The 25,511-nt window shown below is 40.8% G+C and overlaps 1 protein-coding gene across 2 annotated transcripts; it reads left to right on the top strand.

Moving 5' to 3' along the window:
• Positions 1 to 3,160: 3,160 nt before the first annotated feature.
• On the top strand, positions 3,161 to 24,595 carry sema3e (sema domain, immunoglobulin domain (Ig), short basic domain, secreted, (semaphorin) 3E). 2 transcript variants are annotated; one of them, XM_071500923.1, is made up of 17 exons: positions 3,161 to 4,029; positions 14,409 to 14,569; positions 14,914 to 14,973; positions 15,348 to 15,467; positions 17,359 to 17,452; positions 17,747 to 17,863; positions 18,359 to 18,501; positions 18,592 to 18,706; positions 18,968 to 19,037; positions 19,125 to 19,269; positions 19,591 to 19,816; positions 20,124 to 20,215; positions 20,620 to 20,661; positions 20,856 to 21,022; positions 21,287 to 21,354; positions 21,633 to 21,757; positions 22,474 to 24,595. In XM_071500923.1, the coding sequence occupies exons 1-17, from the start codon at positions 3,912 to 3,914 to the stop codon at positions 22,972 to 22,974; spliced, it is 2,364 nt and encodes a 787-aa protein (XP_071357024.1). In that variant the 5' UTR covers positions 3,161 to 3,911; the 3' UTR covers positions 22,975 to 24,595. The 2 variants fall into 2 exon arrangements, with proteins under 2 accessions (XP_071357024.1, XP_071357015.1); XM_071500914.1 differs by having other exon boundaries at positions 3,772 to 4,029; positions 21,284 to 21,354; positions 22,474 to 23,109.
• Positions 24,596 to 25,511: the final 916 nt, after the last annotated feature.

The following is a 25,511-nucleotide window of genomic DNA, read 5'->3' on the forward strand; positions in this document are numbered from 1 at the left end:
CCCTCTGATAGAAACTGCAAACTGAAGAAATGGGATAAACATTTTGGCACAAGTTGCATTATATACTGTAATCACTGATGTATAGAAAGGATACAAATACTGCTACCTGCTGTCAAATTCTGATCTATGTCTCTGCAGTGAGTGTGTGTCTTTGTGTGTGTATGCCATGGGGACAATCTTCACCAGCCATATGATAGCCACCTGTGTAAACGGTTGGAGTATCTCGTGGCTCTGAAACACTGGATCCTCAGAGCGCTGCTTCTGTTGCCGTGGGAGACCAGAGGCCTGACCTCTCTTTAGCAGAGGGAAACCCTGCAGGCAGTCCGTGGCGGAGATACACTAACATATACACAGTTTCATGCATAAATGTATGCACACATACTCACCCAGTTAAGTCTATCTTGCTTTAAATCTCTTTATTTCTGTCTGTCTCTCACTCTCTTACACTGTAACACATTACAGCTGAATGCACAGTTCTGCACACTTGCATAGACATAAACAGTGTGTATGTTGGGGTGGGGGGGGCAGCAGGAGGAGTGTACATGTCTGTCTCTGTGGGTCAAACAGGAGGTGAGAGAGGCTTCTGTTGAACATGGCGGATATTGACACAGCATTAACACGAATGAAAATATTTTCTGTGTTCAGAGAGCATGAAAGGAACACCGCCAGACGTTTGGACATAGCCTATTCAAACAAACGCTACACACCAGCACTCAATCAAACAGACTTTTCACGCACACAGGCTTCCTGAAACAGCGGCTAAAGGAAGGAGCCATTTAGCAAGATGTGTCAAGTTTTGTGACCATGAAAGTTAAAATTGAGCCAATATCTCTGCAGGGCATTACACACTGAATAAAAATTCCAGCTATTGGTGGAATCCCAGGGATGCCCCTAAGAGGACAGATTTTAAATAGAAGTACACAGAAGGTGGGTGTATGGCTGCCATAGTTGCTATGAACAGGAGTGCTGCATGGGAGGGCCCTTGGAACAAGCTACTAGCACAGCCGGAATCACACTAATGGAAGTATAACACAAATCAAGAAAAGGGGAAGGAAGCAGAGTCAGAGTGCAGGGGGTGGGGGGATAGTAAAAAATGCAGTGGAGAGGTGGGGGACTGAGCTGTTGCTGTTACTGTTTCTGAGTGATTACTGCTATTATACTGAGTGAAGGAAGAAGAAACACATTCAGTCACAGTTGGGCCAATGTGAGTAAGTGGATGCTTTGCTCATTGGCCTGTGTGCATTAGCCTCTTTAAATGGCTATTAATTTAAGGCAGTGGCTTAAGAGATCGGAAATGAAAATCTTCCGGAGAACCTTTTATCAGGATGCGAGGCTAAAATGTGCTCTCACATTAATGCTTTGGTTCAAACTGATGGAACTGTGTGTCACAGTCAGTGAGATAGTGTCAGCTCCAGGGAAGCTGACGGTGAACAGTTGTTTCACCCACAACAACAGATGAGTCTATAATTGCACCAGGCAGTGGAATAACAGAGATAGTGTATGTTACGAGACCTCCACACACACACACAAAGTCCTTCTGTTCTGGCAGGGAACAGGTGCAATGTGGGAGTTGGAGTCATCAGATCCCAGGGTGGTGCAGAGGGGGTGGGGGTGCAGCTGCTACAGCCTAATGCAATCACTTTCAATTCAATATCTCTGTGTGTATTTAATTTATAGTCTTACAATTCGTTGATGGGTACACATTCACTTTGTCTTTGTATAATTTTGTGATGTTGGTGCAGTTTTATTTTTGCTGTTAATTAATGTGTCTTTTGCTGTTTTCTGTTAATTAATGTAGAGATCTCAATTATGAATGAAGATTGGTGAATGAAGATGGTATATATATATATATATATATATATATATATATATATATATATATATATATCTTACCAAACATATACCACAATGTGAAATAGACATAGTTTCCAGAAAAACAAAAGGAGACATTTTTGTCTTTGCAGACTGATGGAATGTTTCAATGTTAGGGATCAGTGTGACTTAATGTTGGTGTCACCACACAGCCGTGAGAAAGAGACAGAGACAAAGAGAGACAGATGTATTTCACAGAGCTTTACAGGAGACAGACGATGTTCTGCACCAGTAACTGGACGCCTGTGGGACTTTCCTGTGGGATATGTGCAAACTCAATAACGAAACCTGTTGCATCTTAGACATTTTATTCTTGGGTGTGTGTATGTGTGTTTGCTAAATTCATATTCAGTAAACTGTAGACCTTGAGACAAAACAAAAGACTGCAAAGACACAGCCCAGTGAGCTTAACATGAATATTTTACACAAACATTATAATACCATGAGTAAATATTCTGGTTCACATACAAAGACTCTACTGGAAACAGAGACTGATACTACCTAATTTAGACAGAATACAGTGGCAGGGAAAGAGACAGAAAAAGAGAAAAAGCAAAGCATGTTATCAAACATCAAAGGAGAAAGTGCTGGACACAAGGACAAGCTAATAACTAGGTTTTACAAAAACTGAGGTGTGTGTGAGAGATGGGGAGACAGATAAACAGAAGGAGTGATTACACAGGCAGGGAGGAGAAAATAACCATGAAAGAAACCTTGTACATGAAAATCCATGGTAACAGTGATAATGACTATCCACATGGAGAAAAACACAAAGAGGGCAATAATTGAAAATGAAAGAAGTGTCAGAGTTAAGAGGCTGAAAACCTCGGCTGAGGTCCATGCTAATGTAGCAGAGGTAAAAAAAAAAAGAAAAAAAAAAGAAGGTGGTGAAGGAGGAGGAGAAGGGGAGAGGAGAAGTGAGGGGTGGTCTGTAGAGTTATAGGAGAGGCAGTATTTCTTAGAGGGAGAGTCTTACAGAGCCCGCCTGGGAGACACAGCACACTTAATCCAGCTGCATGGGAGGGGGCGAGAGATCTCAAGTCAATCTAGAGAAAGGAGCAGGCAATTTTCAGCCTGTCAAGCTGACACACACTCCCCACATTACCAACCACTCACCCAGAGGCGTCTCCTCACACACACCACACTGTGCCAGGTGGCCTCTGCCCAGATCAGTAGCTGTGGTAGACACCATCCTAACAGACTCAGTGAGGTTTGAGCTGAGGTTTGGACCCTCCCTGACTGTTCCAGCATGAGCACAATTAGGAGCTAGAGCTTCACTTTCTTCCTCAGTGCAGCGAGACCTCACGCCAGGCACGAGGCTCACCACTCCTCCCCTCTCCCACTCTGCCTTTTCCTGGGCTCCTGTCCAGAGAATGACTGGCTCCAGTGGACCCAAGAGGAGGAACACAGCCTGAAGAGACAGTACAGCAGCTCCAGCTCTGCCTGCCTGCCTGCCTGCCTGCCAGGAGAGACAAACATTGAGTTTTTTTTTTTTTTTTTTAATCAAGCAGCTCCAACACCTTTGTGGGATTCATAGACTTGATTTTGATTTACATTTAAAAAAAATCTTTTATCAGAAACATTGGATCTGAGCTTGGGCATAAAGACAGAAAAACAGACGTACTGACATATGGACAGAGAGCAGTGGGCACTGCGGCGTGAATGTGGCAACTGGACTTCTCTTCTCCCTGACTACTAAGACCAAGGAAGGATAATAGCCAGAACACTACCCTGTCCACGGAGGTAGTGGGTGGATGCAGCTTTCAGCAGACTGCTATAGGGGAAAGCAGAGACTGTATAGAGTCAGCACAGATAAATCTATTTGATCCTCATTGTGGTGATCATCAGATCATCAGACCTCCATGTAGACTCTTGATGGTTTGTTCCTGATATCTCTTATCTCTGGTGCCTGTCACTGTTTGCAGGAACTTACTGAGCAAAGACCTGTGGACTTTTTCTCTTTTCATTGACTTTGCTCCTCATGCTGAGTGGACTTACTTGCTTTCTGTGTAGATGAGTGTGGGGTGTGTGTCTCACTGATGATGGCAGAGTGCATACGGACTGTGCGTCTGACTCTGATGCTGCTGTATCTTGTTCTGCTGGGCACGGCTCACACAGCCCACAGCATCTACCCAAGAATACGGCTCTCCCACAAAGGTAAGAAATACCTACTGCACCTACCTTTATTACCTTTAATCTACTTTGGCAACAAATACTTGCATTGTTTTTCAGTTCAAATGAATTATTGTGTTGCACCATTATAAAGGCAAAAGCAGACTTCAGGAGATGCGGCATGGTGTGTTAAACTGTCTGGAATAGTCAGTGCAGCCTCAGTCTAAACTAGCATTCTCTGCTTAGTGCCTTCAATGCAGACTGTGCATAACACAAGTGTAACACAACTGAATTTTTCACATATTAATAGACCTTTACTCCCAATGTTAGCAGTATTTGTTTAAGTATTGTTGTTAGTAATACTACAATTAACAAAATTAACATTTTAAAATAGTTATTTGACCCATCTGCAGTGATTTGACATTTGTACATTTGACATTTTTATAATAGCTTTCTCTTCAAGATTTATATGTGCTGTAAATATAGTTAAGAAGCGGCATCCTCTGTGAGTGAGAAAAAGAAGCCACAGGTTATCATTACCATGTAATGAGGCAGTCATTGAAGATTTATGTTTCACCCTGAGAGAAATAGAAAGTCACCACACAGGGTTGGATTCAAGAAGGCTGACTTCTACTCTGAGTTTGTGAGGTGCATACTTCTTTCACTCACTGCTGATGCTCAAGAAGACTCCTTGTGGTTTGTTTTGGTTCCTTGGCCATGGTGGCTGAGATTCCACAATGTGGCTTTCTGCCATGCCATAGTGGCGGAACGATGGAGGTTTTTGTTTTTTTTTTTGTTTTGAGCATGGAAATGGATGAAACTGTGTATGTATCTGAGAAAAAAGGCTGTGTGTGTGTGTGTGTGTGTGGCTGTTTACGTGTGTGTGGGAGTGTGAGATATGGATGTGCATGCACTGGTATGTGAACTGATTGTTGTGTATCTCTTGGACAATAATGGGGGTTTTATCTTTGCAGATAAAACTCTTGAGTAAACACTGCCCTTTTTTCTCACAGTTTCTTTGATCTCTATAGCAACAGGAGGTGACAATTCCTCATAAGCCTGTTAGTCATGGCTGAATATAGGTGTGGAATTTGGATGGTCAATAACTCATAAATACGGTGCTGTGAGTCTGTTATGAGAAGTGACAAGTCTGGTTCATCATTTACAGCTGTGAGGAAGGTTTGCTGTTTTACAATATGTACTGAATTTCTCTACCTTTTGGCATTGTGCAATTTGTTAGTGAGTTGTCAAAAAATAGATATACAGTAAAACACTATTTTTCAGGGAAAGATAATGGAAATAAAAGTAGGAAATAAACAAAACTGAAAGTTAAACTTGGAGAAAAGGACAAAAAAAGGGGCCTTCACATATCAACAAAAGTGAGCAGATCAGTGTTGATGTGCTGAGTCATAAATGCCACGTCAGTATCTGTTATGATTGCACCTTTCATATGTCACCCAATTCATTAACTGCCTGAGGGGAAAGCTGCTGCAGTGATTGACATCCCACCTCTCTCTTACTCCCTCTCTCTCCTCTGATACATGTCCTGGCGAGCACATAGTGCTATGAGAAGGCTGCAGTTGGATCCTATCATTATGGAATGAAAAACATCTAAGCCTTAATATATGCCTCATGGGCTCTGCCAGTGATTTTTGCACACACCCTTAAGTTCACACACACACACACACACACACACACACACACACACACACGCACATGAATAGTGTGAATTCTTTGCGCGCCAATGACTTGGATGAAGTTCGTGGAGCTGGAGAGGGATGTGGCTTTAACTATTCACCCTCAGGAATATTATCATAACATCTGGTATCAAAACAGGGTGGAAAAACAAGATTTTTCTTTTTGAGAGAAAGGTTGATAATGGGAAGGAAAAGTTAGTCCTAAAATATTTTTAACCTTCTTTGGTATGCCACACTTGTTACCAAGTGTGGGATCAATAAAAGTCTCAATTAAATATCAGATCAGCTTTCTGCTGGTTTCTGGGAATGAATTCCTTTGGGCACATTATCATGCATTCCAAGGACGACCTTACTACCATGCAGTATAGATCTCTGCATGCTTTGATGTTAGCCACACTTTGCACACGGTGTGAAATTATCATTCACTACGTCTTTTATCTTCTCGTCTAGACTTTTGGCCCAGTGAAGATTTTTCCAAATGCATTTGATTCACTTTTATCCCAGTCATACTTTCATTTGCTTACGCCCCAATTAACTCAAGTCCCATAAGGTTGTTACCTAAATCACATTGAGTATTGAGTTACAGTCACAGACTCTGCTGTCTATAGAGAGAACTGACCGTAATCTTCAGCTGCACAACTTCTAAAGACCTTAAACACAGGCTATACATAGATTGTAATACACCTCAATTGCTTGGACTTTAGGCCAATCAAACTCTCTAAATCCTGGATTATTATAGGTAGAAATTCCCTTCAGGGAAATGTGCTCACTATAGAACAGAAATTAGAACATGTTGTGTGTTCTCTACTATTTTTATTACACTTGGACACAGATCCATGAGATTTGGATCTGTATCAACCAAGGCTCTTGGCAGCAGCTTTGCTTAGATCTCCAGCCCTGTGGAGTGAAATGATCCCTTCTCTTAGGACAACCATCAGTTCTGTTGCTAATGAAGCTGTTGCGCAGCTAGCAATGTGTAATCATCAGACTGCAGGTAGGTGGCCAAGCTTAGACGTATTCTGCTGCCTCTACAGCACCGTCATCGTGCTTGGCTTAAAGCTGCAGAAAGTGTGATACAGCAGTTTTCGTAATGGTGATGACCTAATCCAACCAAAGTCACTTCCAAAAACTCTTCACTGTTGAATAGTCTACTGTGGCAGCTAATTCAGTCATCTTTGTGCTTATTTCTGAAGGTCAGGTTGGATTGAACATTCAGTTCCTGTCAATGCCGTCATGTCAATTCATTTCAATTCAGTAGTGTTTTTGGACAAATCAGGATTATGCATTCCTGGTTTAGTGAGACTGGAAATTTCACCCCACCCACATAATAGATACCTGTCCAGAACTGCTCTGGTAATGTGCAACCCCCTCACAAAAAGGAGAAGAAAACAGCAACATAAAAACTAAATTCTTTAAACATCTAAGAGTCTGCTGCTCATGTTTGCAAAACATTTTCTTGAAAAGAATACCAAAATTGTTTCACACATTCCTGAAAAATGACATGAGTTGGCTTGTTATTATTGCAGACAAGCTTGTCTGCCTCTGAGAATATATCTGATTTTAGTCAAAGTGTTCTTGAGAGCAGCACGAGCAAACACCTGGAGCAAAAGTTTCACACCCCTTCACGATCATTAAATTGACCAGGTGTCAGGTCTGTGAAGGACACGTTTACTTAAAAGTCATAGTGGTTTAGCAGAATATAAATATTTTTCCTCAGCAGGTCTGAGAAGGTGAGTAATGTAATCCGGTGATGTTAAGCTGTTCCGACAGAGTTAACATCATATTGTATATATGTCGTGTTATACTGTATAAATAAATACATGTCCAACATTTGCCCCACAGAAGAGGTGGTTTAAAGCATGTAAGAGCTGAATATGCTCACATACTATATGTATAAAGGCATGTGTGACACATAACTGAATAAATGAGAATATAGGTGAGCACAATGCTAAACCTTCTTTAGACACTTCTTTTCTTCAGCACATACTGTAAAATTTAAGCAAAAGGAGCTGAGGTACATGCATGTGTGAACACAGGGATTACTCAGGTAGCAATTACTGCCGTATGAAACCCCCCTTTGAGCTGTAATTTTAGACCTTCCTCTCCAGACAAGAAAAAGCTCTCTCTGTATTTTACAACCTTGAAATGATGTGGCTGTAGGTGACTTTGTTCTGAGGGGGAGATGGGGAATACCAGTATGGCCTAAAGTTGTGTCGACCTGACATTAAATGACAGGGGGATTTTTATTTTTTCTGTTTTTCCTATTTAAAGCTAATGTGCGAAGTGAGGAGTCCCATTAAGTTTCTTCCGTCTACATGTGCAGAGATCTATAATTAACATTTGCCACATTGGATCATGGCCACAGGGCAGTCATAGACTGTATATCAGACCACTGGAAAATGGAGGCAATGGTGATGATTACATAAATCACACCTTTTAGGTCAGCAAAAGAAAAACAACATTTTTTTCAACCCTCCTTCTCCCCTCTCTCTCTCTCTCTCTCACTGTCTCGCTCTCTCTCTCTCGCTCTCACTTTCTCATTTTGTCTGTGTACATCTCAGCGTCCTTTTCTCTCCCATTGTGTTATGTGTGTGCTCTCCAGTTCATTAATGAGATGTCTAGGGGGGAAGGCAGCTGGTGAAAGTCTAATATCCTTTCTGACCTTTTCCCAGTGAAGGGACCAGGGAGAGGAGATGAGTTAAGTTTGTGACCTGGGAAAAGGAGAGGAAGCACAAAGATTGTTTGACTCTACAGAGACTATGTAGCAATGATATTACAATGGAAAAAAGAGGATGACAGATGACAAGTTCAGTGAGCACCAAGACCAAGACCAAGCGTGTTTTGTTTATTGTAGGCTTGCAGTTAAAAGCAAAGCTTGTCTTCCCGTTCACCTGGAATATATCTTAAAAGGAAATAAATGGAATAACTACACTAACAAATACTATACAGCTATATGCACGTTCAAGTTTGTTAAATGTGTTCTTAGGCATACTTTTTCTGTGCTAAAGTTATTTTAGGTATTCCATGCAAATGAGAACCCTACACTTTGATTACATAAAAGAAAAGATATTATTATGATAACTAAAAAGCAAACTGATGTAAATTGAATAAATGTGAAACATTAAGGTGGTGCAATTAAAAAAAAAATCTAGAAATACTGGGTTATCCTACAATCCTGTGGTGGACCAGGGCAGTGGGAAGAGAAGATTTGAGATGATAATTCACAGTGTAATAGCTTGTTTACTAGCTACTGCTACCTCATACCACTCGGAAAGAAAAGATTGTTGAAGTAATCCACCCCTCTATGTATATGTATAATAATGTGTGCAATGCTGTGGAAGCAGAGTCGAGGGCAGTTTGACAAGCAGACTGGTATGGTTGCCACTTGTTAGCCACACACAAGACATTTTCATACACAAACTTTGAAACATTAAAATTTTTTTAAGCTTTCCCATGTCTTAAAAAAAGGCGGTTGCTAATTAGTGGCTAAATTAGATTGCACAGGGTGTCTGGGACACCCTGACGTGTTTGGCATGACCTCAGCATGTCAAAAAAACAAAAAACAATCTACTGACCAGTCTGCCTTTACAGCCTCGTTGTGTTTACTCACGCTAAAAAATTGTGCACAATTACTAACTTTTGTTGAAGAGGAAGTAGAAGTGTGCTATCTCAAATTACAAGTTGGAAGTTTAGCAGGGGTGACATTATTAGACTGTGGTGTAGTTCGTTTACATTGGCTTTTTACGATTGTATTTAGGCTTCAAAAATCATAAAAGTTGTGTTCTTTTGTGAATATTCTCATTAACTTTTGTTTGTCGCAATGGAAAAATCCCATTGGCTTTTTGTTGAGGGAACCAGGGTGATGCTAACTTCCAGGTTGGCTTACAAAATATGTCATCCCTGCAGCACTCTATAGCTAATTACCCATCAAAGATCCCAGGATTATTCATATTGCACATGTGCAAAGATCCAAAGAATGCTGCTCCCCCCTCTGCTTGGCACATCTAAGGAGAGATATGTCTTCTATTTTGATATCGCTCGAATTGATGAATACTTTTAGCTTTAACTGGTCAAGCCCTGCTTGCCTTGCTTGCCCTGACACTGTGTACATGTATGGATGAGGCAGCATAGTTTGAAACTGATGGAGATAGACTTTAATTAAATGTCAGTCACACTTCCATATTTGGAAAGCATATTAAAAGATGACACATGTACTGTATGTGAATGCCCATCATATTTGATGAAGAGCTATATTTCTGTTTGGACCAGCAACAATATGAACTGTCAACATTGTCAGGTATGCTCCTAACATCAATCAGGTTACAGACATACATTCTGTCATTACTACATTATAACACATTTTGCTCTGTCTCTCTCTTGTCCTCTTCAGACACTCCATGTGGCTTTCATTTTGCAGAGTGACATCATTAAACCCTCACACAAGGGGGCTCAGACACACAAAGCCTTATACCGATGATGGCATAACACCCCAGCTCTCCAGCTCCTTACCCCACCCCCAAGAGATCCACAGTTTCACCAACGCCTCAACAGCACAAGGAGAACAGACTTGCTCCTTATTATTCATCTTCCTTAACTCCATCTCAGTCCAATAAATCTCTTTCTTTCTGTTCCAGCACAAATCCCATTACTCAACAAGTAAACTTATGCTTATATCTCTGGAAATAGTTGACTGCCTACCAAAAGTTTACTTTCTGACATAGAATATATGTATATATAGTACTGGCAACAGATTAAATTATCATAGCAAATTGAATTTGTTTTTTAAGTTTCCTAGGGAATTTCATGATCTCATAGGCGCATTTATCTCAGTTTCTTTGACTAAACATGAATATTTCCCCCCATGCTGTTATGAGACCTATAATGAAAAGTAGGTTGCTACTGCACACACATAAATCCTCACGCATAAACACATATTGTTTTCCCTGGTGCAGGAAAACAGTGTTTCTATACACGGATAAAGAGGAGATCACAAAGTTTATTATGATTTCACTTCACCAAATCTTCTCAGGCATCTCTCAGCGCTCCTCAGACAGCCGATGAAAGTGTGTGTCTCGGGGGAGTCCTTTTTCTCTGTGTTTTCCATTTGAAGTGGGATCACAGTAGGGCCATGTGTCTCCCTGGCTCAGTTGCTGATGGAGAAACACCCTCCTCCTCCTCGTCCTCTTCCTTCTCTTGGCTCTTTAGCTGACGGCCAAGGAGTCCTCAATGACTGCAAATGGGGAGAAAATCTTGGAGAGGAGAGAGAGGGGGGAAAGGGGAAATGCAGAAATCCCCTTTTTTCCTTGTTCAGTCTGAGCAGTGGCTGCATGTGTCTGGCTCACATAATGACAGAGGAGAAACCTTTAAACAGCATTGTGCACTCTGAGGCTTCTCTCAGTGTGTCAACCACCAATTGCATTTTATAGTCACTCTGTAAGTGTGTGTAATTAAGTGGATTAATCAACGCCTTCTTTTATTACAAACCTGATTATAGTTTCTTATCACATGCATTTGTATACTAGTGGGGAGTGGATTCCTTTCTTTCTTGTTTGCTTTCTTTCTTGTTAGCTTTTTTTCTTGTTTTCTTTCTTTCTTTGTCGTGTTACAGTGGTGGTTATGGTTTCAGTGTCCTCCTTTGATTTAATCAAATGAGCATGGCATGGAAACATTCAAGTTCAGAGTTGAACATGATAGATTTAGAATATCATAAGTACAATTCCACATATATAAACAAAATTACCGAATGAAATGTATCTGCATTTGTGTATAATGGAGTGAGAGAGCTTGTGTGTGTCTATGCATCTTGCCGCACACATCTGTCCACATAAATCAGCTCATCATCATCATTGTTGGGCCTCAGTCCATTCAAAGGGTGGAGACCACATGTTCTTTTGTTCTACAGACAAAAGAGAATCATTTCAACTCAGTTCCCCAGAATCCTTTATTTTGCACATCTGGGTGTGAAACCAACCCAGGGGCCTTATAGCTAATATTGGTCACTGTCGGCTCACTGAAGATGCATGGTAATGCCAGGTCTGATAGGGCCTGTGCGACACGAGACCCAGAGTGTCACCAGGCCAACAAAACCTAGCTGTGCCCTTGTGTTCCCTCTGTCTCTTGCTCAACTCCAGCTGGGGCAATGCTGCTACCTGGAACGACAGGCTTCTCTACAGACTGCTGCACTGTACATTTTCTCTTAATTTTCACTTAAGGTTAAACAGGAGTGAAAAGTTTAACTTTAGCTTTCAGCTATAATACAAAGTCTGCTAGCTGATTTTTACGAACAACAGGAGCCACAAAGCAGAATTTGCATCGAGCGGCTAACACTGTAAGGAGAACAAAGCAGCAACCAGATACCTCCCCAGAAACACAGAAAGCAGACAGGCCTTTACTCCACCAGGAAGTTGTAGAAGCCTGCAGCTCACTGGACTTAATATTTTTTTATATTCATATTTTGTTGATTTCTAATAATTGATAATCTAACAATGCCCAACATCATTATTACCAAAGACAAGCGAAAAGTAGATGGAAAAAGGGTTTAGCTTAAACACTGTTTACTCCATCACTTTAAATAGCCGTCTAAGTCTATCATCTAAATAAGTGGTAGCATATTTGACTTCACATAAAGAAGGAGCTGATTGTTTGGGAACCGGCCTGACACTTCTAGAGAAGTTGGAGGGGAATGTTTTAGAGGACTGTTCTTGATCCAAGTTCAGCTTAACTCAGAGCGAACTGTGAGGAGATAGAGGGTAGAGAGACAGTGTGTGTGTGTGTGGTGAGTGATAGAGAGAGACAGAGAGAGAGAGAGTGTGTTGAGTGTGTGGATTAGATAATTACAGGAAGCATGTCTGAGCCCTGGCAGAACACCGCTGCCACATCCCCTCTGTCTCTGCCACCCAACCACCCGAGATCTAACGCAACTCAAACAAACAGTCGCTTGTCTCCAACGTAGAAATCTTAATACCAACGTAATATACACAGTCACCCACTCCTCTGTGGATACCTAATCCCATTTTAAACAAATACAACCTTCCATAGAGTGTGTGCTGTTGCCATGAGTAGTCTAGGAAAATGGGATAAACATTCTCTCCTTCTATCTGGGAGATCAGGTATCACTAAAAATATACAGATGCTAGAAAAACAAACCTTACAATTACCCCCTACAACCCCAGTATGTAGAGACATCAGCGTTATTCAAGGTACCTGAAAGAATTACAGTCATCTGTGTATAGTTATTGGTAGTCAGTTTTTTTTTCCACTATTAATTTAAATAGAATTTAACAGTGCTAGTGTTATACATTTTATCGCAAACCCTGGCTTGTCTGCTTGAATCTCTCTGAGGTTTCAAAAGCTCTGCAAACACATTCCAGATCCCCCCTTTCTTCTTTTACAAGGACACCCGGTCCAACTCATGTGTTCACAGAAGGTTTTTCAGGCCAGTGCAACCCAGAGGAAGTGCACACCTTTGGGGTTTCTGCACCTAGATTAAATCCTTCACCCTAAACTCTGCTCTCAAAGAGTGCAGGTACAGAGGAGCAGCCTGTCAGATTCAATCAGGTAGATAAAACTGGGTGTGTTTGCACATGTGCATATATATGTACATGCAAAGTATCTGTGATTCTACTGTGAATCTGAACAAGTTATTTCAAAAACCTGTAGTTGTTCTGATGAGTGTGTGTTTGTGTTTAATGACATGTCTGTCATGGTCCACTGCTTCCTTTTGAAAGTAGGATTTCAAATCACCTAAAGCAAGACTGACAGGGAGTGGCAGCTGATCTCAAACTAATGACTGATAAAGAGGCCGGTTCCGCTTCCTCTCTGATAAAACTGTCCCAGTAAAAGGGACCATAGGCCCCTCCGTCTACATCAAATGTGCCCCTTTAATCACAACATCTTTCCCAGGACTCATATCCTTCTACTTCCATCCATGCTTCTGCCAAGTGTCTTTATGGTTTCCAAAGTGTCTTCTCGGTTAAGCTGTGTCAAGGGTTAGTGGTAGACCTTAAAGCAATTTATTGGCACATACTGGTAGCTGGGAGGTAAGCTATGAGCTGCCTGTCCTCTGTTGTATGCCATGTGAAGTTTTAGTGGTGATAAACACAAGATGCATTGTAAATCTATGGTCCAACCAATGACACATGCAAGTGTAGCTGAATTGGGTGTGAGGAGGCATAGGCTCCTGCCACAGGAGGGAGAGATGAGATGGAAAGATAACCCTGCTGTTGCTCTCTGCCATTCTCTTGAGGAAACTATGAATCAGAAACACATGCTGCAATGTGCCCTTGGCCATGGGAGCAATTGGGACACAGACACAGGTTACTAGAGCAGTCAGAAATCCCTTGAGGGAGGGGTTAGGTCAAATTTGATCTTGCTGGTTAGTGCAGGCAAGAGGCAAAATGAGAATCCACATGTACAATGAAAACCAGATCTGTTTATCTATCTATCTATCTATCTATCTATCTATCTATCTATCTATCTATCTATCTATCTATCTATCTATCTATCCATCTATCTATCTATCTATCTATCTATCTATCTATCTATCTATCTATCTATCTATCTATCTATCTATCTATCTATCTATCTATCTATCTATCTCCCTCTCTCTTTCTCTCTCTCTCTCTCTCTCTCTCTGGATAGCGATCTAGCCCTAGCTAAACTGCAGGCTTCCATTGTGTAGCTATTTTTTTTTGTCTTATCTCTGTGTGTGTGTTGTTGTCTCTGCAGAGCTCTGGCAGCTGAACAGGACATGGGTGTTCCAGGGACATGGAGCGTCTCTTCAGCCCCAGACCATGCTGTTGGATGAAGGCCATGAGAGACTTTATGTTGGGGCCAAGAATACTCTGTTCTCCCTTAGCCTGGACCGGGTAAACACACACCACAGAGAGGTAGGCCTGTTTTCAACCCTTCCTGCCCGTCAGGAAGTGAGACATATGGAACTTTTAGACCCATGGGGCTATAGGTTAGCCAAACTGAGTGTGAATGTGTTTGTCTTTAGATGTCTGTGTTCTGTATGAAGTAGTATTCTGACTGAGTTTTTGAATTTGAATCTGAATCATTGGCATAAAAACCCTACAAGATTATTTGAGCAATGTAGTCACTCATATTCTGGTCAAAATGTATCACATGTATCTAACTGCGTGTACGAAATACTTACAACTTCTGTCTTCTTTTTTTATTTATTGTGAAACAGCACTATTGTAAATATGGGTGTATCTGCATTTTCTTTCAGATCCAGTGGGCCAGTACAGAATCTCAGATAGAGGAATGTTTGTTGAAGGGGAGGGAAAAGGTAAGGGACACCCTTAGGGCGTTGGTAGTATGACTGAGGTTGATTACCAAGGGTAAAGCATGAATACCCAGATGATAATGTGCATTGCAGTAATTTGGAATTTGTATATACTGTATAATTAATTTACCCTATAGGCTGATAGATACATTGTAGATATAGATCCCATCAGTATGTATGGTTTGATTTACATATCCCTCTGCACTCATTAACCTTTGTTTAACCTGAGGTATTGGTGTTATTGATGGTGCAGTAAAAGCCTGGCATTTTTCCATTAAAGCATTTTCACTGCGTGACCTCAGAACTCCCTCACGACCCCTGACTCGCCAAATCCACTTTACCTTCCCCCTCCTTAATCTCTGTATCTCCTCCAACAGCCTGAGTGTGCAAACTACATCAAGGTCTTGCAGCAGTACAACCACACCCATTTGCTGGTCTGTGGAACAGGAGCGTTTAACCCAGTGTGTGCCCTGGTCAGAGTGGGACACACAGGGCAGGTGAGTCCCAAGGACTGGATCAGAGATTGGTTTATGTAACAACCGAACATTCAAGTGGAAGGCTATTTCAAGGTCTTCCTTCTGCCAGAAATCATTTCAAAGTCAAACAGCACTGTGGCATGACTTATTGGTCTATTAATTTATTGTGAACATTTCTAATTTCCGTTTTGTTCTTAAGCTGCGGTTGCTTTTTGTCTGCATGAGATTTTCACTGCTAAGGACTGGCAGCAAAAAAGACAATTACTCAATTAAAAATGTTGCAGGTTTCTTTGTTAAACAGTCAGCTAAATTTCACATTGTGCTCATCCACTCGACACTCTTTCTCCCTTTAAATGGCTGTAGCCAGAAACTTCTTCACACTGTTTTGACAATGTTTTAGCCAGAACCTTTTAGACTTGTCAGTACAGCTTCAACCACTAAGCTGTTACTGTAAAAACTCAGCACATGCCACTGTAGTTGAGTTTATCCTCCTAGCAACAGTGAGCAAAGTGATGTGAAGATGGAAAAGTGATCAAGACAAGGGGGAGTTTTTGTTTTCCTCAGAGAGAGATAATTATTAGAAAAAGAGATGACACTACTACTGACCAGGTACACAGGGAGAACAATTAAGATTAAGATTAAGATAGCCTTTATTAGTCCCACAGTGGGGAAATTGTGCAATCATGCAAACTAATATTCTGTCTTCATGTGTCAGCTCCCTATGAGTAAGATTTGGGTGCACAGGAGTGTTTTGTACGTGAAAAATTACCTGCATACATCAGTGTGAACATGTTTCCTTACAGTATGACACACATCTCCCAGATGTCAAACATGGAACAGTCCTCGGTGTCTGTGTGTGTCCGGGGCATATTTAGATAGAGGAGGGGAGAGGTTTTCCACTCTGCATTCCAACACTAGTCCAGTAGGTCGCCCAGGCCAGTTACACCTTCAAAACATGAACCACGCTCAACCATCACTCATATCTTTAGATTGGTCAGAGTGAGCAGCTGGACCAGCTATGGCTGCTTTATGTTTAAGTAACCTAATCTCTATGAGAATGACTCAAATACATTTCGTACTTGATGTGGTAGATTATATCTACTCTTCAATTTATAATCTTAATTATATATTTATATGATGATAAATGATTATAGAAAATGCTAATCCCATTAACCATCAAATCAACCACTCATTAACAAATCAAATATTTATGCACTAGTCGCCCAGGCCTTTTATCCACATTCCACAGTAATAATGATTCAACCTATTTTACCAATTTTCTATTTGGTTTTGATACACCACATTACATGATAGATGGGTTTAACCCAGAAACTGACTTCTGTTGCAGTCACACATAGGGCGGTAGTTACAGCACAGTAGGGCTCCATGGGTACTCATAAATCAATACATGACATCCTCTTTGATCTGCCAGTCACAATCATAAACACTGTGGTGGCCCAGAGCATATGAGCTGTGGTTCTATAGGGAGTTAAGGTCTGTGTGTGTGTGCGTGCGTGCGTGTGTGTGTGTGAGAGAGAGAGAGAGTGTGTGTGTGTGTATTTCTGTCAACTGCTGTGCAGGGCAGCAACATCAGAAGACCAGAAGTAGTGAACTCAATATGATATACAACAGCAGAGCATAGTACACATTTAGACTCAAGTCGTTCATTTGGTCATCCATCACTCCTTGTCCCATTTATCTTCCTTCCTCCTTCTCATCTGTCATTTTCTGATCCTTCCTCTCTCTCTCTCTCTCCACTCACCAGCTCCTCATCAGGGGTTTGTTTGGATGTTGTTAAAGCCCTTGCACAGGTAGAGCTTTGGAGGTATGTTTGTGGCATTTATGTTCATGCATGTATTTGTGTGTAATTAACTTTGTGTCTATCTGTGTGTCGTTTGTGTGTTGCCTTCAGGACAGGCTGTTTGCTGTTGAAGAAGACAGTATTACAAGTGGCAGGGGACGCTGTCCATATGATCCCAACAGTCCCTGCACGTCTACACTCTCCAGTAAGACACTGCTCACTCAATCACTCACCCCCTCACCATCAGCTAAGCTAAAAGCACAACTGTAAGACTATAATGTATGTTTTCATTCAGATGAATATACCTGGACACACACCGTGCAATTCCACAATGAAGAGGTTTGCTCACTGTCTAACGAGTCAATACTGCCATCTTGTGGTCTTTTTTTTCACATCAGGATTTTTTATCAGAAAAAGAAGGTTGTAGTTTTGATAATACGTGCATCTTTATTCATTTAGTGTTTGCTTGTGTATGTGTGTTTTTGTTTTATGAATTTAGGAGGAGAGCTGTATATTGGCCTGTACACTGACTACTGGGAGAATGATGGTGCTTTGTGTCGACTTAACAACCAGACCTACACACGCACTGAAAGAGATGACAGGCAGCAGCTCAGTGGTTGGTGTACATTACAAGGAAATGATCACATCTTCCTTGAAATGCAAGGGAGTGCAAACAGATACAGTATATCTGCAACCAAACATGACTATGTTTTTAAAAATACATTGAAAATGAGATGCTATTCACATGAGATGTACTGATTCACTGCGTAAATGTTTTGCCCATATGTTCCTTCCCAGTCCTCATAGTTCCATTGTAATTTGATAATCAAATTAAATTAGTCGGACATTAAATGTAAAAAAAAATATGACACTGTCCAAGATGTTGACGCTGTATGCCTTCCACATGATGGCAATATAAATGCCGTCTCATCAGGATTGGTAAACATTGTGTCACAAAGATGCAGGCATATGTTTTTCCTAAATATACTTTTTTTTTGAACAGCTTATAATGGGCATACTGTTTACCCTGGTACCTAATCTCTACCACCACCCTACTTTTTAACTTGATGTTTCACTCCAGGCCTGTTTTTACAAATTCTTCTTCCTACAGAACCGAAATTTGTGGGGTCAGCAGTTATTCCTGACAATGATGACAGGGATGATGACAAAGTTTACTTCTTTTTCACTGAGCGAGAGATGGATGCTGAGGGAGTGAAGAAGGCTGTATATACACGCGTTGGGCGAGTCTGTGCGGTGAGAATGCGGATGCTGTAGAAACATAATCCAGCTAATGCCAAAGTACTGGGAGTGAAGTCATAATCTATATCTGCCTTCATTTCTCAGAATGACCAAGGAGGACAGAGAATGCTGGTGAATAGATGGAGCTCTTTCCTGAAAACCCGTCTAATCTGCTCTGTGGCTGGACAAAATGGCATTGATACACACTTTGATGAGCTCGGTATGGCTACAAGGACACTTTTCACATTTATTGATTGTTAAACTTTCATTATTTGTGCTTGACAGCATGTACTATATGTCCCTCAAGATTTGGAAAGTCACTATGTGATGTTAAGGATTTTTGCTAAATTGTGACCTGCATTAGTGGTAACCAGTATTTAGTAGTAAGCAATACATTTGGGGTTGTTGGGATATAGTGACTACAAGAGTGATAAAGTTGTAGCCTACAAACATTGGCTAAATTTTGTGTTATGTGTTTCAGAGGATGTGTTTGTTCTCAAGAACAAGGATGAGAAAAACCCAGAAATCTTTGGCCTCTTTAGCACAACAAGGTGAGTGGAAGATGACATCAGTCTTTCTTCATACAGTCACAATCACAATGTTATCCATTGAATCGCTAACACAAACCTCCTTTGCAGTGCGGTGTTTAAAGGCTATGCTGTGTGTGTCTATCACATGGATGACATCAGAGCAGCTTTTAATGGTCCGTTTGCCTACCGAGAGAGACCTGAGCATCACTGGACACCTTATGAGGACAGGGTCCCCTACCCTCGACCTGGATCTGTGAGTTTTAAAGTCTGAATAAAGTCATGTTTATAGGACTTCATTCCCTGATGCACAGACATTATGCATTCACAGCACTCTCCACTAGTCTGTGTCCATGACAGACATCCTTTGAGAGGGACAGTGTTGAGAGCATGTAGGACAGCTGTGGTGAATGTCAGCACTGTTGTAGCTACCTCAGCAGGTCATACAGGGACAGTCTGAGCCAGACTTAAGCATGTCAGCTTTTTTTTTTTTTTCTGCGCTGTACATAGTGCCGACACAATTAATAGCCCTCCTCTGTCTCTGTCCCTACTCCGTCCTTTTCTCTCTCTTCAACAGTGTGCCAGTAAAGTGAATGGTGGTGGCTTCTCCAGCTCTAAGGAGTTTCCTGATGAGGTTTTGCGGTTTGTGCGTTCTCATCCTGTGATGTATCGTCCAGTCCTTCCCCAGCACCATAGACCTGTCCTGCTACAGACAGAACTGGGCAGGAGAAAGCTTACCCAGATTGCTGTGGACAGAGTTCAAGCCCAGGATGGACACTACCATGTTCTGTACATCGGCACTGGTACATACATACTGTGCTTAATCCAGAGTGCCATGCATAATTCTTGGCAAAATATGCATGCTACTATTTGCAAAATGAGAGACAAACAGGCGATACTCTGAACATTTAGGTGCACAGACACACTTGACATGACATTTTGATAGCATAAAGTCATATATTAAATAATACTGTATATTAGTAAAACACTAGCAGTTGTTGACAGTTTTGAACCTGAAACAGCTGTGTAAATCAATAAGGATTTTATGCTATTGCCTGTCAAACTTTTGTCAAAAGCCAAAGTGTAACATTAATGCCTCCTTCTCATTAGATGACTCAGTGGTGTTGAAAGTTATCACCATCTACAACAAAGACACAGACACTATGGAGGAGGTGCTGCTGGAGGAACTGCAAGTATTCAAGGTACCTTATTTTTAGCTACAAAATGTGATAGCAAAGTAGACCTTGTAACCATGCACATACTGCATTTTATTGCATGCATATCAGATCCATTACTGCTTTCTTTCAGAAATACTGATTGCTGATTTTCTTCCCTTTAAATCATCAGAGGAACACAAGTATTATTGTGCAGCCAGCCAACTGAGAGATCTTCAGAACATAATCAATTCTACTTAGATCAGTTACACTTGAGAACTAGTCTGATAGCAGTGACTGCTTTTGGCTGCATTTTAATTAAAAACTGATTTTGGATGGATAGAAGCGTGACGGGAAGCCTCCAGTGACAAAGAACTTTATTCTTTCAGGATATGATGAACCATTGCTTCAACTTCATTTTTTAATAATATAAAAATATTTTCTATTTGCAGGTCTCAGCACCAATAAGAGAGATCATAATATCACCTAAACGGGTATGAGGAGCATCTGAATCCCTAACATTGTTGATTCCTGCAGTTCTGTTGCTTAGCCACAAGATGATAACATCGCAACACACTGCATTACTTTGTACTGGCATAATTTAGCTGTACTGTAGCCTACTTGTGGCTGACTGCATATATACAGGATATATCATTATACATCTCATATTTTTTGGGGGGGCCCACAGCAACAGCTCTATGTTGGTTCGGAAGTCGGTGTGGCTCAAGTCAGACTGCATCAGTGTGACCTCTATGGCTCTGAATGTGCTGATTGTTGTCTGGCCAGAGACCCCTACTGTGCCTGGGATGGTCTCACCTGTTCCAGATACTACCCTGCAGGAGTCTACACCAAGAGGTAACAGCACACACACTTTGAGACAGGACCCACCTTTTTTCCTGCATAAGTGTGTGTGTGATAATTAGCAGTTCACACCTTTACTAACTCATTATCACAGTCACTGATAGACATGACTGTCAGGTGTTATGTATTGCCTATCAGTATGCACCTTCCTCTTTTTAGATTTGCTTTCTGTCTCTCTTTCTTTCAACCCATCTCTTACACTCTCATCACATGTTCAAAATTGCTGTCTCTTTGCTTCCCTCTCTGCCATCTCAGTAGACGATTCAGGCGGCAGGATGTTCGCCATGGCAACGCCGTCCAGCTGTGCAATGGGCTTCAAATTGATGGTTAGTGTGTAAAATGACTGTGTGATGTGTGTGTGCATGGGCAAGCTTGTGTGTATTTACTGGTAACACAAAATTCTGTCTGACAAATACTGTGTACAATCGAGGAAATTATGCTATCCCTCAGAAGTATTAGACTGAATATGAAAAAAGTATGAACATGTGTCATCACAGCAGCACAATGGACTGGACTTTTGTCAGCTAATGAAAGGTCACAGCAGTTCCATGCCATCTCTCTTGCCTCACTATCTTTTATTGTGTGTGTGTGTGTGTGTGTGTAGATGAAGGATCTGAGGAGAGGTTGGTGTACAGTGTTGAGAATAACAGCACTTTACTGCAGTGTGTCCCTCGTTCACTTCAGGCCAAAGTCCTCTGGTTCTTTCAGAAAGAAGAAGAAAAACATGAGGTGGGTTTGATGCACCTGTATATGCAAAACAAATACTCATGTAAACATACTGAGCATACAGTATATTGCACTACAGCAACAGATATGAAAAGATGCAATACGCCACAAAAAGATCAGATCATTTTTTTACTCTTATAAAGTCCTTTAGCCATGCAGACAGTGTTGGTTTGACTTACATCTAAGATTTCTGTTGCCACCTCAGTGCAACAAAGCTGAAAGGAATTTCATCTGTTGTGCTCAAAACAACAAAATGGAACATATATGGGGTGTTGCCTGAGAATTTTTGTGAGTTACTGGGACATAGATTCAATTTTTCGAAGAGGTTGAGCACCACAAATAAAATTCCAATCCCCTCCATTGCAACACCTATCTATCTCTGCCTAAACCTTGGGAAATGTATCTGAATGTGTCAGATCAGATTTAAGGGTTTAAATCTTAAATATTTAGCTCTAAACATTACATAAGAAAAAAAAAAAAGAAACCTGGAATGGTTATATAGCGCACCTCACAGATGCACACATGTGCACGATTGAAGCACCACCATTCATAATTTATCCTTTACTTTGTTTTGTAGGCTTTTAATTAAAATTTGTCTTGAGAAAAGGGCAAATGCAGCAGCTGCCTGAATCACTGGACCTTGAATAATCACTACAACAGTAACTAGAAAAAAATATTTTCCTTTTTTTTCTTGTTTTTCTTTTTTTTCCTCCTTGCAGGTTCGAGGTGATGAGCGGGTTGTCATGACCTCCCACGGGCTGCTTTTCTTACGTGTGAGAAGCTCAGATGCCGGCGTGTATGTGTGCCAGACTGTGGAACATGGATACGTGAACACATTATTACGTATCACTCTACACGTGCTCAGAGGAGAGAGGGTGAAGTCAGCGATCCACAGGGCTAATGATGAGGAGGGAGAGAAAGCTACAGCTCCATGCCACTCCTCCACAGGCCTCCCACCAGGCCCCAGCATCAGCCCCAGGGCTCTGATGCCATCCTCAGTCCCAGGCCGCCACTCCAGGCTGTGGTACAAGGAGTTTCTCCAGTTGATTGGCTATGGGGATGCTCAGAGAGTAGAAGAGTACTGTGAGAGAGTGTGGTGCACTGATAAAAAACGTAAAAAGACCAAAAGGAAGTATGTTCCTCTAGGTGGTGAGAAGAGAGGGAAAGGAAGGGGGGAGGAGAACTCCAACCGAGCACCCAGGCACACCTTGGACACCTGAGGAGAACAGAGACTGACTGCGCATATACACACACACGCACGTACACAGTCTAAAGGTCAGACTCACTCAGTGTTTGCACCATGTAAAAGGTTTTCATTTTGCTTTCAACAGGAGCAGTAACAGAAAAACAACAGTCGCAGGCTATCAAACTACTGTAGCTGCATTTATCACTCTATAGTTTGACTGTGTTGTTTTTGCTTATTTCAAAAAGCAACATTTTGCCTGTTTGCATGGTGTAAACTGACTATCTGGTGCAGACCTTAAGTAAATACTATGAATGTCGGTATCTGTACAGTGCAGAGCCCCTGGGAAGAGATGGATAACCGATTAAACAACATTGCCTCTGATCTAAAGAGACAGAACATAATATACCAGCTCCGGAGGACTGACCCAGCCCAACCGAGCTGTCAATCCAAACGCGCACAGCAACTGCTCCACCAGACCTCTGCTACACCTCTCATTAAATCACTAAATATGACAAACTCTTACTGTATCTATTGTGAGAGAAAACTATGTTAAAAGTAATAGCCTTCTTATTTTTCTTTTGTACTATGATAACTTATTTTCTTGGTTTCTACTGAGTTCTACTGTAGTTGTTTAGATGTCTTAAACTGGAAAATGTAGCGCTGTTTTTGTACAGTGACAAATGCTTTGAATTTTATGATACTGCAAATTTGATTACAGTCTGTTCAGAGCTTTGGTGTGTGTGGTTATGGCCACTATGCATATGGTAAGATGTTGCAATGCCACTATTATGGATATTTGAGGCATGTTTTAATTATAATTATGCCTTCAATGAAAAATAATGACTATTTAAGCACTTGTAAAACCTGTTACAGTAGATGAAAAGTGGTCCTATCGATGGATATTATTGTTATTGTAAGTGTCTACATTTACATCTAAAATTGTGATCAAATGTACCAGCGGTAGTGTGTGTATTGTGTATTGTATCTATATCTGTATATTTCAGGGGGGTCTTTGTGTGCACATCTGGTAACTATAACTGTGTATTCAGAAAGTCATCTTTCAATGCTGTCTCTTCCCTCCTCTTTCCCTTTCTCTCTTTCTCTTACTCTTCCTCTTTTCCTCCCTCTGTCACCCCTTCCTCCCCCTTCATTCCCACCCTCTTTTGTTTGTGTGCAGCAATGTTGCAGATGGGATTCATAATGACCACCACAAACAGCAATGTAGAACACCACATTTCCCTCAGAAGGAAAAGGATATATAAATGTTAGGGTGACCATCCAAGCATGTCATTAGCAAAACTGATGATTCAGCCTCATGAATATTCAGTTAATCTTGAGATGACAGAAACATCAAACAATCTGGTGCTCCAATGAAATGCATTGTAGTGGTTATGCTAATAATGCAGTCTGGAGGATCACGTCTTTTGTTATGTTGTGCCTTATTTATCTCTTACTTTTGTCACTTTATAGTTTTGACCCTCTTGACTTTAATGTATTCATAATGTGGTGAAAACAATTGCTTAGTAATTAGTAATTGCCTTATATTTTCACTCTCGTTCTCCTTGAATATTCTTCAAGTCAGAAGGCTTAGATTGACTTGTTGTGCCTGCTACACCTCTTATAAATACACATACCATTAAAAAAGATGGACCATCCTTCCCTGGTGTCACCTATGTGGTTTAGCTATCATGCACACGCACCCACGCACGCACACACACGCACACACACGCACACACACCCACACACACACACACACACACACACACACACACACACATACACATACATACACATATACTGCATTTTAAGAGACTGAGTCAAGTGGAAAAAAAAGAGATAGAGAGAGACCCACATGCAGTAGTCACTTAGAATAGAGCATAAATAAAACTATATAAATTGAGATTGTTTTCTGTTTCATAATTATGTAATACTACATACTATACTATATACTATATACTTTTTTCATTTTGACAGGTAAGTAAACGATATGCTTTGTTTCCTAAAGTTGTGGAATATGCCATAGGCTGGTGATATATAATGTGCAGTATTTGTCAACAATCATAACTTCTCCTGGGAAGATATATCAGAATCAGAATCAGTTTTATTACCAAGTATGTTTCCACATTCAAGGAATTTGTGCTGGTGGTTGGTGCAAACAGTAACATAAATAGACTTAGGGTAAAATAAGAGGTAATTTACAAGTTAAAAATTAAAATAAGATTAAAATAAAATTAAGATAAACAATATACAACAAAGATGTGGGATATTTGCAATAATGATAAAGACATGGGGAATGTAGTGCAAAAAATATAGACAATGTAAAAAATATATAAATATAATCTGTATCTTATATTTTTACTAGGGAATTTGCCATAATGTCTTTCATTACGTGTTTATACACCAGTCTCCATTTGTGGCTGCCCACAGGAGGAGTCATAGGTGTTAACAAATACATCAATAAACACATATCTGCTTACAAATAAATTATAATATGTAATGCATTCAGTGCTCATGCGTATTAAATAAGGGCACTTAGACTAAAGTGCTACTGAGATACAGGATCTAGAACAA

Source organism: Trachinotus anak, unplaced genomic scaffold (genome assembly GCF_046630095.1).
Source record: "Trachinotus anak isolate AG129_WGS33_773 ecotype Australia unplaced genomic scaffold, CSIRO_AGI_Tana_v1 ptg000002l, whole genome shotgun sequence".
NCBI lineage: Eukaryota > Metazoa > Chordata > Actinopteri > Carangiformes > Carangidae > Trachinotus > Trachinotus anak.

Excerpts from the sequence above, each read along its gene's own strand:
- sema3e (XM_071500914.1), top strand. The coding sequence starts at position 3,912 with ATGATGGCAGAGTGCATACGGACTGTGCGTCTGACTCTGATGCTGCTG. Across the intron at positions 17,453-17,746 it reads CTGCACGTCTACACTCTCCA|GAGGAGAGCTGTATATTGGC; the intron begins GTAAGACACTGC and ends TTATGAATTTAG. Across the intron at positions 18,707-18,967 it reads TACACACTTTGATGAGCTCG|AGGATGTGTTTGTTCTCAAG; the intron begins GTATGGCTACAA and ends TATGTGTTTCAG.